Source organism: Phalacrocorax aristotelis, chromosome 1 (assembly GCF_949628215.1).
Source record: "Phalacrocorax aristotelis chromosome 1, bGulAri2.1, whole genome shotgun sequence".
NCBI lineage: Eukaryota > Metazoa > Chordata > Aves > Suliformes > Phalacrocoracidae > Phalacrocorax > Phalacrocorax aristotelis.
This window is the reverse complement of record NC_134276.1, coordinates 28,594,245-28,611,227: the sequence shown is the minus strand read 5'-3', so window position 1 is coordinate 28,611,227 and position 16,983 is coordinate 28,594,245. Positions and strand designations below refer to the sequence as shown.

At 39.3% G+C, this 16,983-nt stretch overlaps 1 protein-coding gene across 1 annotated transcript; it reads right to left on the bottom strand.

Annotated features, from left to right (window-relative positions):
• Positions 1-3,148: 3,148 nt before the first annotated feature.
• On the bottom strand, positions 3,149-15,892 carry UFM1 (ubiquitin fold modifier 1). Its single transcript, XM_075085790.1, has 6 exons — positions 15,806-15,892; positions 15,666-15,722; positions 14,979-15,036; positions 9,358-9,397; positions 8,903-8,935; positions 3,149-4,492 (listed from the first exon to the last, which is right to left on the bottom strand). Coding segments are annotated over exons 1-6 (258 nt in total). The 5' UTR covers positions 15,808-15,892; the 3' UTR covers positions 3,149-4,424.
• Between the last annotated feature and the right edge of the window lie 1,091 nt (positions 15,893-16,983).

The window sequence follows — 16,983 nt, the reverse complement described above, 5'->3', positions numbered from 1 at the left end:
ATGCATTTTCTTTTTTGTTTGTAGACATGTACTGGGTTTGCATGGCAAAGTTTTGGTAGCAGGGAGGCTACAGGGGTGGCTTCTGTGAGAGGATTCTAGAAGCTTCCCCTATGTCCAATAGAGCCAATGCCAGCTGGCTCCAAGATGGACCCGCCACTGGCCAAGGCTGAGCCCATTGGTGACAGTGATAATGCCTCTGGGATAACATATTTAAGAAGGGAGAAAAAAAACTCCTGTGCAACAACAGCCAGAGAGGAGTGAGAATATGTGGGAAAAACAACTGTGCAGACACCATGGTCAGTGAAGATGGAGGAGGAAGAGTGTGAGGAGGAAGGAGCAGCAGAGACAGTGTGTCATGAACTGACTAGGACCCCCATTCCCCATGCCCCTGCCCTGCTGGTGGGGAGGAAGTAGAGAAATCAGGAGTGAAGTTGAGCCTGGGAAGAAGGGGGTGGTAGTGGGAGGAAGGTGTTTAAAGATTTGGTTTTATTTCTCATTATCCTACTTCGATTTGATTGGCAATAAATTAAACTAATTTCCTCAAGTCAAGTCTGTTTTGCCCGTGACGGTAATCGCTGAGTGGTCTCTCCCCATCCTGATCTCAACCCACGAGCATTTTGTTGTATTTTTTTCTCTACTGTCCAGCTGAGGGGAAGTGATAGAGTGGCTTTGGTGGGCACCTGGCATCAAACTAATTTTAACCTCACGAGGCTTTCTGTAAAGAACAGCAAGCCTTCCCCACACTCGCACCAAGGCTGCTGAACCTGCTGTAAAAAAAAATAAATAAAAAAAAGAGAAAGCATTCAACTCATTATATGACATAGAAAAGCAGGTTTGTTTTCATGCAATCAAGTTCTTGTAATTTTGGTTTTGAACAAGTCCCTGGGAGCTCTTTATCATGCGCTAAACATCAAGATCAAACAACAGCAAGTAGGCAGTACAATGCTATAACATGTAATATTGACAGGAGAGGGAAGTGCCTGTTTGGGAAGGTATTCACAACGTTAACATTAGCCCCTGCAGGCTAATGCCTCGATGGCTTTCTCTAGTCAGAAAAGAGAGGAAGGTTCCTCCAGAGGGCGATTCAGAACTGAAGATTCATTTAGCTATTCTGAATCTCTCTCTGGAGGAACTTCACTTCCATTAACCTCAAGAAACAGCCTGCAGAGATTAGCCTCAAAAAGATCATGCCAGCTTTTGTGAATACTCCCCAGTATTTACCTTCGATCAGTAGGAACAGTGGCTGAAATTCGCTACTGAGATGTATAGTTTGGTATACTGTATTTAAAACTGAACGCTATGTAGTGCACATGGACTGAATTTTACCCAGCTGGAGCTTTGTGCTCCTGCCAGAATCACTGAAATGGTCTCCACAGCACTACCAGGATGACTGCAGGATTTTTTTTTTTCCATTGCCCTATTAAAGGGCTCCATCTGACAGCCACCCGCACACTGCCATACAGAGGACTGCTGTGCCCCCAGCACCTTCGGAATCCACTAATGTTCTGCAGTCGTACTGGCACAACTCCTTTCACTCCGACTGCTCATTGTTATCACTGGAGCAGCAGCAGGAGCTGGGTTTTCACCATCAACCTAAACACAAAGAAAAAAATTCTCAACTTTTGAGACCTGCTGTCAACAATTTTTGTGGTTATTATTTGGTAGCAACATGAAAGGAAAATGGTCTTTTAATCTCAAACACAGAATAAAGTTGGATTTTGTGACTTGGGAACAGAAGGAAGAAAGTCATAGAACTGACAGAACTATTAGGGCCATTTCCTAAGTCCTCCAGTTCTTCTATACTTCATCAGATCACTGTGCCTCCCTCCCTGAAAAACTTCCATATCTTCAAATTCTATCAAATGACAGATTTGAGAAAAGTAAGACTTCTATAATGTTGTATAAACCAAAAGCTCTTTAAAAGTTTTGGTGGGACTTTTCACATCAACGCTTTATGATTCTGCCAAAATCTCTCTTCGCAGAGTATCTTTGTAATATAAACCAGCCATCCTTTTACACATGTAAAACACAGAAAAAAAGACCCTTTAAACTGACTTCAGCAAAGGCGTGACAAAGTTAATCACAAACAACGGAAGTCTTTCATTTAACATCAGTAAAGATATAACCAGAGCCAAAGACAATACAAGCTCCAGGCAGAGTTGATTTCTGAAGTACGCTGTAAAGTGTGGTTAGACAAATCAGTACCAGTCTGACAGTACAGCCCTCCTTCCACGATCTTATGATGACTCCCAAGTCCTAGGAAGTCTGGTTCTAAACTTAAATTTTTCCTGTAAAACCATGTCAGACGTGACTTGGACATAACAAAATGAACTTGTAAACTTCTAATCACAGAAATCTCAGAACCATAGAATGGTTTGCGTTGGCATCCAGTCCAACCCCTCCTGCAATGAGCAGGGGCATCTTCAACTAGATCAGGTTGCTCAGAGCAAACAACTTGCAAACATCTGCTAAGTACATTTTACCACCAAAATCAAGCCTCGTTACCAAACGGAAAAGTTACATTCAGATTTTAGAGAACATCCTGAGACAAAGGTGTAATGAATACAAGAAGTACCATAAAGACCAGTAATTAAAAGCACAGATCCTTTGCATGTTACATAAACTACTTGCAATGCAGTATGTCATTTTATGCCATTTATGTCATAATGCCAGTATGTCATTTATTAGGTGACACTTTATGCTGTCACCTAAATGACAGTTTAAGAAATGTTAGCCCCCATCCGAAATTCTTTTTACACAACCCTCCTTTACATAAACATCAAAGCATCTTAGTTTCAAAATGCATTTAACCATGATGACCTTTTGAAAACTATATTGCACCTTTAGACAAAAAAGGAAAAAAAGGTTCCTGTTTGTCATATTCCAGTATCGGGTGGTTTTTCAGGTACTCAGTCAAGAGATTTGCAGACAAAAATTACAAGCAGTTAATTTGGCTAATCCTAATTCTATCGTGGCATTAGAATTATAGATACCATGCTCTCTGCCCTAACGGCAGCGTTCTGTAGAATTCTGCAGAATAACCATCTTTTGGCTTGAAATGGATGTCAAAGCATGTTGATTAGAAGGTTAAAGGGCAGAGTTTTTAATTATTGTCAAAATCTAATTAAGATATAAGAGAAGAACAAGGTTTTCACTTTTTTCTATAACTGTTTATTAAAATAAAGGAAAATCCAGAATTTTACAATTCATCTTAGAGCTGAAAAATGTTTGTAGTCAAATATCATTTTTCTCCATATACTCAATTTGTACCCACTCAGAAGCACATTTTGTACTTCTGCACTATCTGACACATTATCTGAACATCTTTCTAGAGTACAACTATTGCACAGGACAGTTGTCTTTGTGACAATACTCATTTAACCAAGGACTACGTTGCCCATTGTTCTTTCTGTTAAACTCAGTAGGACAGAAAAAAATGCAGTAGGATAAGATTTTGCCAGATATATTAAATCACAAAGTAGATTACCAGTTCAAGGAAAGCAGCGATTTCTCTAATTAAAGTATGCACTGATAGTTTACCCCGGCAATGTATAAACAAGAAGCATATAATCTGAACACAAACACTTCAGTGAATTCTACGCCGTTTCCCACGTAACGCACAGTAACAAAACAAGACTTTTCGAAAGAACCGATATTAGTTTACCGAAAAAGGAATGACATATTTGACCAGTATGTGACCTACACATTCCCAAATTACACTGCAATCCTTCTCAGCTGATGGCACTTCATGTGAGATTAGGTCTCAAATTCTCTGAAACCGCATTTAATTTAACTTCACAATAGGTCAAATGAAGTTTTAACACACAGTTTTGCCCTTTATGTAAAATATTTGCAGCAGTTAAATCTTATAATTACTTTGGAACATTTGGCAATTATTTACTTACTTGAGTAATAAACCCCTGAAACTTGCCTTTTATTTGAGCTCAATACTTGAACCACGTGAAAACTGTTCCTCTAAATATGGAAGTAAGTTTATAAAAATAAAAAGGAAAAAAAAGAAGTTCTAGCACTCAGTAGGAACAATTTCTGTGTAGCAAAATCATAACACAGTTTGTCCTTCCACAAAGCAGGCTCAACAATATCCAGTACTTTAAATATCTATTGATCGTAGCTGTGTGTTTACCCTTGTGGTGTCAGTAACACCTACAGAGAAATCCATCTTTCTTTCAGGAGCATAACATGGAATCAGCCCATTCTTCTACTAGTCAAGGAAGAATCAGTGTATGAGTTAATATATTTTAGCAAGAAAATGAAACCTTATCTTTGTTTAAAAAAACAAATCCTGGGAAGTAATTTTTGCTAGCTTAAAAAAAGGCCAATTCATTAGCTGCATTTTGGAGTTCCAAAATAAATAGACCTTTGCTGCGTGGCAACGTCACTTATTCCAAAGCTTTCAGTAGACACTAAGAACTCCCAACTCGATCTCTGGGAATTATCCGTAGATCTGAACCATGCTTTAGAAATACATTTCCTAAACAAACAAACAAAACAGAATGTGTTACCAACCAACTAAATAAAATGTTACCTAAACAAGCATAAACATATAAAGAATAATGTCAGGCCAGTGTTGAACATCTTTGTAGTAATTCTTCTAATACACCAGAAATACGTTTCCATGGAATTTCATCTTATCCTTACTTCCGAGAGCTCTTATCTTAAAATAAAAATAAGAGACCTAAGGTTATCTAATAAGACTTCCAAGGTATTGCCTTTTGAACTTAGCAGTTTCATACTTGAATGTCAGATTTCACTTATATGCCATCATAATTTCAAGACCAGAAAATGAAGTTTTACTTCTCCATAATTATTATTTTTTATCTTGAGGTCATTCATGCATGTACTAATTTTTAATTCTCTCCTTCATTCAGTATTTATCTGCTTCTAACTTCAGAACCTCAATGGTACTTTTCTTTTAGGAAGGCTCTCCTTGTAGCCAAGCATAAGTCAGTCTCATTTCAGCATAAAAAAATCTTGAACTTCATATTCATTACTGTATAGTCTTAATCATGATAGTCTTTTCTAGAAGACATATTAGAAATAGGTAATTTTCATACTACTTAGATGTCTAGAATATTTTCTGCATGAATTCAGGATTGTCATTCAGGTTGCTCTTCTATTACATGTAACATTTGAAAATGAAACCACATTGCTAAAAGTGATGTGTTATTTAATTATTATATTGAACTTTTTTTTAACTTCATACTGGCTACTGCAGGAAACAGACTATATGCAATTCTACAATATCTGGTTTTAACAATAGCTACCTATTCTTATTCATCTTTGCGTTGACTTGTAAAAACAGAGTAACTGTATTTCTCTCCCAAGCACCCCATTTCATAGATGTAGCGTGCTCTCATAAAAGAAGATAACGATATTTATCATTTGTTCAAGTTATTAGCATATCGGAACAAAGCCACCCATTTTCAAACTTCACTTTAGAGCTGAGCACATGGATCAGGATCAAAACCATTCTACTTATTCATCATAAAAAGTATTACAAAATCAGTTCAAAAGAATGTGTTACCCGAGGACATTCTGTTTTTAGAGCTCTGCCAAGACCACATACCGAGAGATCTATAAAACCCACTGAATGCAAATCTGCAACACCAGCAAACCAGAGAACCAACCTTACCAATCTAGTTGAAAAGTATCCATATTGCAATGGCCATCATAAACCGCTAAAATTTTAAAACAGGCCACAGCTGAATCTCATGCAGACAGCAGTTCACCCCACCTCTCAGTCTGTTTCCACCATTAATATCACAGTGGTTTTATTAAAATTATGCCATGCTATTCCCTGAACTACTGAGGGCTGAAAATTGAAATCAATACAGGAATTAAGTGGTAAGCCTAGCTTTTTCAGCTTTCATTTTCCCTGCTGCAGGGAATCATGTAGGGAGAATGAAAGTCACACTTGAGGAGTAATTTTGTTCGGAAAGATGAGGAAATAGTGGAAGAGTACAAAACCTCTGAAATCCCCAAGGACTGCTAAAATTTTATTCCTAGATCATCTTATTTTGGGAAGTTTGTGAAGAGTAAAGTAACTGTTCAATCTACAGGAACTTTAACATACGCAAGAAAAAAAGAAAAAAAGAAAAAAGAAAGGGAAAAAAATAGTATGTTTTACCCTATCAAGTTTCTGAGATATCAATTAATAAGGCTGAACATAAGGTTATATCTAAATTATATATGTTTACTTGTAAACTGAGGAGGGATTTTGGTCTGGGTCTTGGGTTTGGTGTCGATCATTTTTAGTTGGTTTTTTTGCGGGGGGGTGGGTTGTTTTTTGTTTGGGGTTTCCCCTCCCCACACAGTTTAAGGACAGCATCACACAGCATTGTCAGGGCAATGGTACCTTCTATGTACAAAAAAAAAAAAAAAAATCCACGTGCAATCCATGTCCCTAATTTTACATTTGCAGGTAAGTTTAAGCCTGTGATGCAAACATTTTGCATCTAGATGCTTTTCATTTTCCTGATCCTTGAGTATGAGACGCTGTCTTATACTACTACTGAATAATTCCAACATTTATGCAAACCTTGGAGAGGTAAAGCAAATCAACTGGATATGTGAATTCCATAAACATAGCTGCAAGCATGATGAACTACCATATGGACGTTTTCATTCAGGAGTCAAATACTCCTAAATACATTTACTTTGCAGGTTTAAGCTATAATTAATTTGAGCTACATAATACAAAATGGAAGTATATTTTGAGGAAGAGAAACAGCATCAAGTATATCTTAAGCAACTGACTTTACCTGTTTTGCCTAAGTATTCTTGAGTGGTCTTGTGAAAACATGGCTTGACCTGTGGGTGATGATCTAGTAGCTAAACTAAATTATTAGTTTTATTATCTGTTTTTAATACACTCATTTATGGGACCATGATGAGGACAGCATCAGCTGATGAGTCTGCCTGAGGCAGCATACCTGTCAAACTATAACCCAGGTGTCCCAAGGCAAGCCCAGGAAGGACAGAAACCTCCAGTGGAGCAGAAAGCCTAACATTCACTTGATCTTCATTTTCAAATGTTGACGCAATCACAGACCTCAGAATGGGCCGCTACACTTAAGTGGTTCCTTTTACAACTCCAAGAAATTCCCCAAACTAATATCAAACAACTGCTCTTCTAACCATCAGATACTATTAGGTGCCCTGCAATGATTTACTTCATAATATTTATCTTACATAGCTAAGAACGCTGATAATAACTTGCTTTCTTATTCTCACTTTAGATCTGAAAAAAAAAATAAATGGTGTGGTCACAATTGAGGGCACAAGTGAAAGAGACCTAGCAGACTTTTCCTGCAAAAAAACCCAGAGAAGCGGCAAGTCTCCATCAACGTGTTCATCATGTCTGCAAGCAGGAATAAAATCAGATTCATAGTTTTCACTGGATGACTGTGTTCCACAAGCACTGAAGCCACTTTTATTATTTCCTAGTATCATAGAATCATAGTTTAGGTTGGAAAAGACCTTAAAGATCATCAAGTCCAACCATTAACCCAGCACTGCCAAGTCCACCACTAAATCATGTCCCTAAGTGCCACGTCTACACTTGTTTTAAATACCTCCAGGGATGGTGACTCAACCACTTCCCTGGGAAGCCTATTCTGATGCTTGACAGACCTTTTGGTGAAGAAATTTTTCCTAGTATCCAATCTAAACCTCCCCTGGCACAACTTGAGGCTGTTTCCTCTTGTCCTATCATTAGTAACTTGGGGGAAGAGACCAACACCCACCTCTCTACAACCTCCTTTCAGGTAGCTGTAGAGAGCAATAAGGTTTCCCTTCAGCCTCCTCTTCTCCAGGCTAAACAACAACAGTTCCCTTAGCTGCTCCTCACAAGACTTGTGCTCCAGACCCTTCAGCAGCTTTGTTGCCCTTCTCTGGACACGCTCCAGCAACTCAATGTCCTTCTTGTAATGAGGGGGCCCAAAAATGAACACAGCACTCGAGGTGTGGCCTCACCAGTGCCAAGTACAGGGGCATGATCACCTCCCTGCTCCTGCTGGCCACACTATTCCTGATACAAGCCAGGATGCTGTTGGCCTTCTTGGCCACCTGGGCACACTGCTGGCTCATGTTCATAGTAGAAAGTTGTATATCTTTCTTAATGAGATACTCCACCATAACTCTTGTCTCAAATGGGTTAATATTAGATTACTGTAATAATTTCCAAGTTAATTTAAAAATATAGCATTCCAAGAAGTCCACAGAAGCCCACTTCCAGACAACAGAGCATTATTAGTACAATTAAACATCTGTGCTACACTTCCATGTATTTCAGGAGGGAAAAGCTTTACACTCTTCTGTGACAGGGATAAACTCTTGTCTCATAGCTAGCCTCCACATTTGAAATCAGAGATTTCTCACCTGGAGTCCCTTTGTGAGAACAAGAGGGCTATAGACAAGATGATCCTCTCTTCTTGAAAACATGCTTCCCAAAGGACCTAGTGTTCTTGCTCTAAAACTAAGTATTATTTTTAGGCATATATCATCAGAAGTGCTGCCAAAATAGCAAATACTACTGGAGTAGGTATAGTGAGGAAAAAATAGAGCTATTACTTGCTATTTCAGTAACATGCAATACAGTATTGCTCTTTTAAACTGCACACTAAATAGCTATGCCCTGAAGATCAGAAATGTGTCATTTTTTTCACAGACCTAAATAAATAAATGTTGAACAACAGTTCTGTGGATTTAATCTTTTACACACTACACTGACCGTCGTTTCCAACTGATGGGTTCTCCCAGTAGACTTCTCCAATTTAAGAAATCAAAACTTAAAATTTAAATCAACCCCAATTGCTATGCATTAGTTTAATATTAAAGAATCTGAGGTTTTTAATACTGGGCTTCATAAATAATAACTTACCTGCTGTTTGTGCAGGGTTTATTCCTATTCCATCTAGGAAAAAAAATATTTTAAAAAAGAGTGAAAAAAAGAGGGGAAGGTGAAACAGACATAATACAATTTACTAGGCTAAACTTATAGCTCAAAAAAGAAAATACATGACCAAGATACATTTATTACATCAGGTCTTCAAGCAGCTATTTCCTATAATCAAAACTAGCCTTATCACAGGAGCTAACAAGAAACCTTCAGCACAGAAAATCCATGCTATATGCTAGGACAAAACCAAATAAATAATATTAGTGGTTTAATACCTTCATCCCATGCATAAGCAATTTAAATAATGCTGTAATATTATTAAATGCAGTTCGCAGTCTCTAGAGGTTGTGAAAGAAAACACACTTCTGCTTTTACCAATACACCTTCACTGAAACAACAATACAAAAACTATTAAAAAATATAAACTATATTCTTACCATTTGTTATAATGGCACTTGTTGCTGCAGGAACTTTGAACTAAAGGAATTAAGACATAAAAGAAATAAGACTAAAGAAAATAGGACAAAATAACGTAAGAGACATACTTAAATCAGAAAATATATGGGGAATATTCAAAGCAATTATAACTTCAGCTGGTTCGGGTACAAAAAATTATGAGAAAATAGTCCCCTCAGATTTATAGATATAGCGAAATAAAGGTTTAAAGTCAACGTTGGTTAGACACCTCAATACAGAATGTGAAATATGAAGTACTAAACAACTAAATAAATCCACAAAGAAATATTAGTTCTTATTATATAAATAAAGTAATACCTAAAACATGTATGGAAATGAACTTCTAAGAAGCATACTGTTATGTCTACCAGGAGTTAAGCAAGAACTAGCTGTGCTAATCTTGGTTAATCTTGACCAATTTCTTAGCTTTCTCCCTGGCTCTGTTGGGACCTCTCCAACTGCACTACTCCAAGAGAGTTTTACTCCAGGATTTGCTTACAAAAGGAAACACTAACAGCACTGCATCAGATCTGGCTCTTGTCTCAAATTTCTGACACCAGCCCAAGCACGCTTTGTACCCTCAATCACCACCACACTCCACTTCCACTGTGCATCGTAGGCAGTTAGTTTTACAATATGAAAAGCCTTACTCAGGTAAGGTTGCATTGCATACAGGCTCCAAGCTACTTCAGAAGATCTGAACTGAGATAGGGAAGCCAAAAATAACAATATCTCAGGTCTAGAGGGCGTCAGGCAGGGCCAGAGAGAAGTCCTGCACTATTTAATGTGGTTGGACCACATGGGACAGAAAGGGTAGGGTGGGTGCAAGTCAGTCAGTGCTACTTGGTTGGTCTGAGGACCAAAGGTTGCTCCTTGGGCTTCCTTTACTTAGCACAATTAACAACCCCTAAGATGATGGACTGGTGTCTCAGCAATGAGCAAGTATCAGTGAAACCTCCTCACAAATCACTTCATCCTCCTCTCTTTACTGCATACGGAAAAGGGCAGCTAACTATGAATGCAAACACTGAGTGCTTCCCTGGAAGACCTGCAGAGCTCTCCCATCTGCAGAACAAGCCACTTCAGCCATGCCTTTCAGTGGCATTCCCTAGTTTTGCTTTCCTCATTTTCTGATTGCTCAACATAAGATTTCCAGGTCTCATTTGCAGAAACACCATGCATTAACAGCAACAGTTAAAGCTCACAGAAACCATGCTTGATACAGTACTTAATTATTAATATACTAAAAAACTGGCTCTTCTTATCTCCAGACACACAAAATTAGCAGGTTTTTTTAAACTTATTCTCTCTTAGCTTTTTATCCACAACAGACAAATCATGTCACCTCTTCATCTTGCAGGGTACCATGAAAACAGTAATTTCTGCAAAAGATAAGTTAGATACTAGTGCCATCGTAGAAAGGCCATAAGGAAAGTAACAATTTGTCTTCAGAGCAAGATTTGAATAATGAAGTTGATAAAATAGGAGCTACATATTTAAGAATGTAAGAAATAATATGCTATCTCATAACAGCCAATGCATACATATTGTATGCTGAAGAAAGCAAGCCTTCATTCTCAAGTTCAATAACTTTGGGAATATTGACTTAGCAGTGTACAGAGAAATCTTTTAACAGGTTTGGTTTTTGGTTTTGGTTTTTTTTACTTAATAGGAGAACATGAATTTATAAGGTTTGAACAGTGGGATTAATATCAATCATATTAAGTCCTGCCTCCTAGAATAAGTCCATCTCCAATCCAAAAAGTAAAGGAAGATAACCCAAGAAAAACATGAACAAGCAGGAAATATACATCTAACTTGATACTTAAGTTATTTTTCAACAAGCAGTTTCCCATTGTAAAAAAGTGATATGATGGATCTTTCATCCTGAATCATCAGAAAAATTCCCATAATTTAACTTCTAGAAAGTTCTCATTTCTTCTCTGTCTCTTGCATCTCTCAGTGCATGAAAGGAATGGATCATTCACAGGAGGATGGACGTCTCTACTGATTTTGTGCCATCTTCCTTTTCAGTAGGAGGACCTATCTGATGCCGGTACACTAGGTGCATATCAGGAACTGTGTGGCAATCAGTCAGTGAAGCACTAGTTCAAGATTCTCTTATTGATTTGTATTGTACTGTGTTAGAAGAGATAAAACACTTCATTACCTTAGCCCAAAATACTGGGCCAAACAGCAATAGTTGTCAGCTATATACTTGGCACATGAAAATCATCACAAGTATAATACAGAAAGGGAAACTACCATTGGAAATTATTACACATAGTTTGGTGCAATATGGTTCACTACTTAAATCAAAAATCCTTCCTGTGGCTGCTAAGCATATTTTTCCCATGCTGAAAATACAAAAGCTTTCTGGGATACAAAGTCAAATGGATACTCAAGTAGCAAAGTTTTTCTGTATTAAGTAGATAAACCCTGGCTTGCTTCAAAACCAAATTGGGTAACATCCAGCCCCAAACTGACACACTTTAAAGAAAGAGATTGTTTGCTTTAAAAACCTTATAAACTGATAACTGAGGCTGAACAAAACTTATTTTCTCCAATGCCAGAAAATACATTTGTCAGTATCTACAGTCAAACTAAAAGGAAAAGATGACAATCATATACCAACAATTATATCCCTTTCTCACTTTTTACAATGATTACAAAAATCCTCTACAGTAATAAGCTCATCTCCTTTTTGTGTCGTGAACAGCAGGTAAATGCATTAACCGTAGTATTTTAGCACCAATCTATCAAGAATTAGAATACCAAACACTAGAATAACAAAATAATAGTTTCAAAAATATACATGCTTATGAAAGAATAAAATTTAACTTTATTTATGGAAATGGATGACTATTTTAGTAATAATTCCACAAATGTAAGAAGTTTTTTGTAAGTATTGCGCAAATGTACACCTGAGATACGCACCAGGTAGCTCTAACAGATGGAGGAAAAAAATCCAATAGATACCACACATTGTAAATGAGTACATTAACACTATCATAATAAACTATGACAACTGTGGAAAGAACTATAAATAGATAAAAACTGAAAAGAGTAGTGTTTCCAATACTCTACACATTTCAGTTTATATTTTTTATATACAGTCTGTAAGACGAACAGAGAAAATAAGCAAAGAGTTGAATTTGCATTAACCATATTATTGCTGCCAAATGTATGTATTGGAAAGAGCTGAGACTGCTACAGATGACTGAGACTCCCTGAGACCTCCCCATTTAATGATCCATTTTTCTTTCACTTCCAGCTCTGCTGATCAGGAATTGTGTACAATGAACTTTACATGATGTGCTAGAGATGACAGAAGGAAAACCTGTTTTGACAAAGCACTGTGACTGAAACTTTGTATGTAAGACAACCATTCTATATCATGGCTACAGTTCTACTCTTACAGGGATTTCTGGTTATGATTTGGTCAAACTTCAAGACTCTGAAAAGTGACTCGGTAGAAACTTGCTATGGCCAAACAGCCGAAACTTAAATCCTTCTCTGTCCCAAGAGCTTTAACCACCGAGGAGATAATGCACTTCCCCTGGAGACCAAGTAACATCTTTGTCAAAATCCAGGGCTACAGTTTGATCTTTTCCTTATGTGTTTCACACAAGGTACTGTGAAACTGGTACCTGAATGACAATGCACAGCATAAGTTAACATTAAGCTATGCAGTTCACAGAAAAAAAACCATACATATATGAGAAAGAAATTATCTCACATTCTCTTCAATGCCCATTTACAAAGGATCAAAGGAGCTTCATTCCTGGGGAAGAGTCTAAGAGTCTTTTTTGCTCTCTGTTTACAAAGCATTTAGTTTTGCCTGGTGTCATAGAGATATAAAAAGCTCCAGTAACACATCAGCAATGACAACCAAAATCAGTGCCATATTCTGAAAAATCAATCACACGTTCATGTTATTAATTTCTACTTAACACTGACACAGGCTAACACAGAAGTGCTTCACACTGTTTTGTGGTGGGGGAATTAATAAAGTGTTCCTTGTATTTTCTATTTTCTTTAAAAGAAAATGTTTATTGTATAGGCATTTAATGGACTTACTGTAGTGAACATTAACAACACTGGGCTCGTTTACATTCCATCACACATTTTCAATATTTCTTGTGAGCCTCGAAACACACCTACAACTACTTTATAAAACGCTGCTGATCTGGAGTGGTCTGAGGTCAAACAGCAAAACTCCCGTGGATGCTCAAAATACTCACATCAACTAAAAGAATGGTTTGCTAACTGTGAATATTTAAGTAATGAATTCTTCTCTAAATCCATTTCACAGAGGAACCTATCACCGACTAATACTGTGGTTCCACAAGCAGGCAAAGTCAACAGGTTTGATGGCAACCCTCCCACCAGAAGTGGCCCCTCATTCCTGGTGTCTCCAGCTACTCAGTCCCACTCCAATCTTTCCCGGTTCCTCATACTACCAGTCTGTTAAGACTTTTCAGTCTAGGTCTCTATGTATGGCAAAGCTGCATTAGTTCAGATTAAAAATAATCAGGAATAAACCATAGTAAATAAAAATCCATTAAATCAGAAATTATGTTTAGCAGCATTCATTATTCTGTATATTGTTCAGCTCAAGCAAAGTTAGAACAAACAACCCACAACCTCCCTCTACAAGCTGTGTTTCCACTAAGAACTTCTGTTATAGTGGTATAACACTAACAGCATAGGGAGACTCAAGACACGTAGCCCATTATCCTTCCTAACTGTTTATTTTATTATCATTCCAATGCTTGAACAAATGAAATCTTCAACAACCCCAAATTTCTCAAGTTCTCCTAAAAGGACAGAAGGGGAATTGCAAGAACAGAGTCTCAGCTGTATCTGTTTGCTGACTAGATGAAAAATGCCATCATGCTTTTGTGCTCTTTATTTTACTTTTTACCCCCAGGCAAACATCTCTTAATCTTTATACACTTAATCTGAAACAAGTCTGAAACCTCTTCAAATACATTACAGAGGCAATTTAGGCACCTCTTGGTTTTGGATTCCATGTGAAAGATCAAACACTCAGAAGCCGAAGAACATGTTATCCAAGTCTCACTCACTCACTGTTTTCTGAATCTAGCCCATATACCTAGTCTTAATACCTTCTATAACCAAAAAATATATGTCTTCCAAAGTCAGCGATTACTGGAACTGAATGTGAGAAGAGTTTAAGAATTTCCCGAAAAATTCTAAAGAATTTTCTGGATATTCTACATAAGCTATTTAAAATAGTAAATATTCAATAGCAGTATCTTTTACTTATGTTCACTGTCATAAATTTTTATGTTATCAATATAGAATGGTTTAATTCGATTGCAAAGAAGAACAGGAAGTGTGTCAATACCTGCTGTTGATGTGTAAATTGTGCAAGAATTGCTAAATTTAGGATTCTGAAAGTTTTAGCAGGCCCACACTGCCACCAGTAAAGTTTGTGTCCACATGTACCTCACAAGAGCGTTCTTAGTGCCGAATTAACCACTAATTAAAATTAACCACATATTAAAATTACAAAAGCTTTTGCTTTCAGGAATGTTCAAAAAGTTAAAGAACAATATCATCACTTTCTACTTACTTCTTCAGCAGCAAACTTCAAGACAGCTGTGAAAGGTGTACTTTCAGGCACGCTTAACCTGAAATTACAATGTGAGTAAATACATGGCTGCTAAGACAAACTGAAAAGCAACTTTATTTGCTATTAAAATACTAATTAAAGCTTCACTTTTACCAATGGTAATACTCTTGCCAAAAATGTGTGTGTACTATTTAAGGTCTAGATCAAAGCCTAAAGACACAGATGGCAGAAGAACAAAGTAGAAAAGTCCTGATAGGTGAATTAACACCAAAAAACCCCTCTCCTTCCATAGAATCATAAGGGTTGCTCTAGGGTCAAGTCCAACTGTCAATCCGACACCACGTCTCCCAAACCATGCCCTGCAGTGCCACGGCTACACGTTCTTTGAACACCTCCAGGGACGGTGACTCCACCACCTCCCTGGGCAGCCTCTTCCAATGCCTGACCGCTCTTTCAGTGAAGACATTTTGCCTCATATCCCATCTAAACCTCCCCTGGCGCAACCTGAGGCCATTTCCTCTCCTCCACAGGGAGGGCGCAAAATGCCTTTTCCGCGCGTGCAAAAGCCCTGTCAAGATGACCAGTAACAGCCACGCGGCTGAGGAGCGCGTATGTTGGCGCTGCCGCCGGTTCTGACGGCCCCCTGGCGTCACTCGGCGACCCTCCACGCCGCGCCACGCCACTCACACTTTGTACGGCAACCGCGGGTCCGAAGTGAGCGTCACTTTAAAGGTGACCTTCGACCTGGGGAGAGGGAGCAGAAAGCACAGGGTTAGGGCTGGGGGGGGGGCGCGGCGCGGGGGGCGCGGGGGCCGCCCCTCACTCACATGGTGCTCCCCGGCGCCGCCGCCGCCGCCGCTCCCCGCCGACACGTCAGCCACTGCCCGGCGCCCCAGGGGGCCTTCGCTGCCCCTTTTACCTTGTGAGCTGTCTGTGGCGCGCCTGACCGCTAAGAAAAACTAAACATGTCCTGCCGACTGATGCGGGGGAGGGAGCGGGATATGTTTTGTTTCGGTGTCCGAGTGTGACGGGGAGGGGAGAGGCTGAAGGGTAAGCGAGGCGCACCGGAGAACGGCAGTGAGGATTTCTAATGAGGCAGCAGCGCTGGCCGTTCCGTGGCGGAGGTAGGACCCAGCTACCGGGACTCCCCGCGTTTCCGTAGGCGTCGTGGAGCTACGTTCGGGCGGCCCTGGAGGGGAAGCGGAGGGAGCGGGTCGGGCCGGGCCGGGGCGAGGGGCAGGGCCCGGGGGCTTGGCCGGGCAGCGTGCCCCGGCCGGGCACAGCTGACGGGCATGGAGGACGGGCGGCCGGGCGGGTGGCGGCCCGAGCGCCTCGCACTGGGCCGGCGGGGTCGGAGGGGCGGGGCCGTTCCACAGAGATGAGTCCCCCTTCACCTGAAGGAATGCCAACGGGGGACTGTTGGGTTTAAATGTGTGCTTAGATATAACTGTGCGTGTGTATATTTTCATATGTATATATATGTACACAAACGTATGGGTGCATATATATGTGTATATATACGTAACACAAATGTATATGCGTTTATATGTGTGTGTGTATATACGTACACAGACGTGGCAGTAGTTCATTGTTGTGTTTGGCTACCTGAGGCCTCGTGTCTATCTGTCGCTCTCAAACCGACCTGTCAGCAGGTCCTTGTGAAGTAATGTAGGGCAGGACGGATGCAAGTACACAGCAATTCCCATCCCCTGTAATCCTTTATAGGAATCTTCTTTAATATTCAAAATCATTCACATCTTCCTTGCGATGGGGGAACTAGATTTGGAGTTTTGTTTGGATAGTGGTGGGTACTGTCATGGCAGAAAACCAGCAGTTTTCAGTTCTGTTCGTGAGTGGCTTTTGACAAGCTAATTTCTTTTAAAGGCTAAATAAGGTTGTATGGAAGTGTAAAGTAATTTTTGCCTTTAATGCTTGTCCATCTGTTAATGCAGGTGATGACTGTATCCAACCCTGGGTCTGTCAGTATTAGCATTGTAGAAAATAT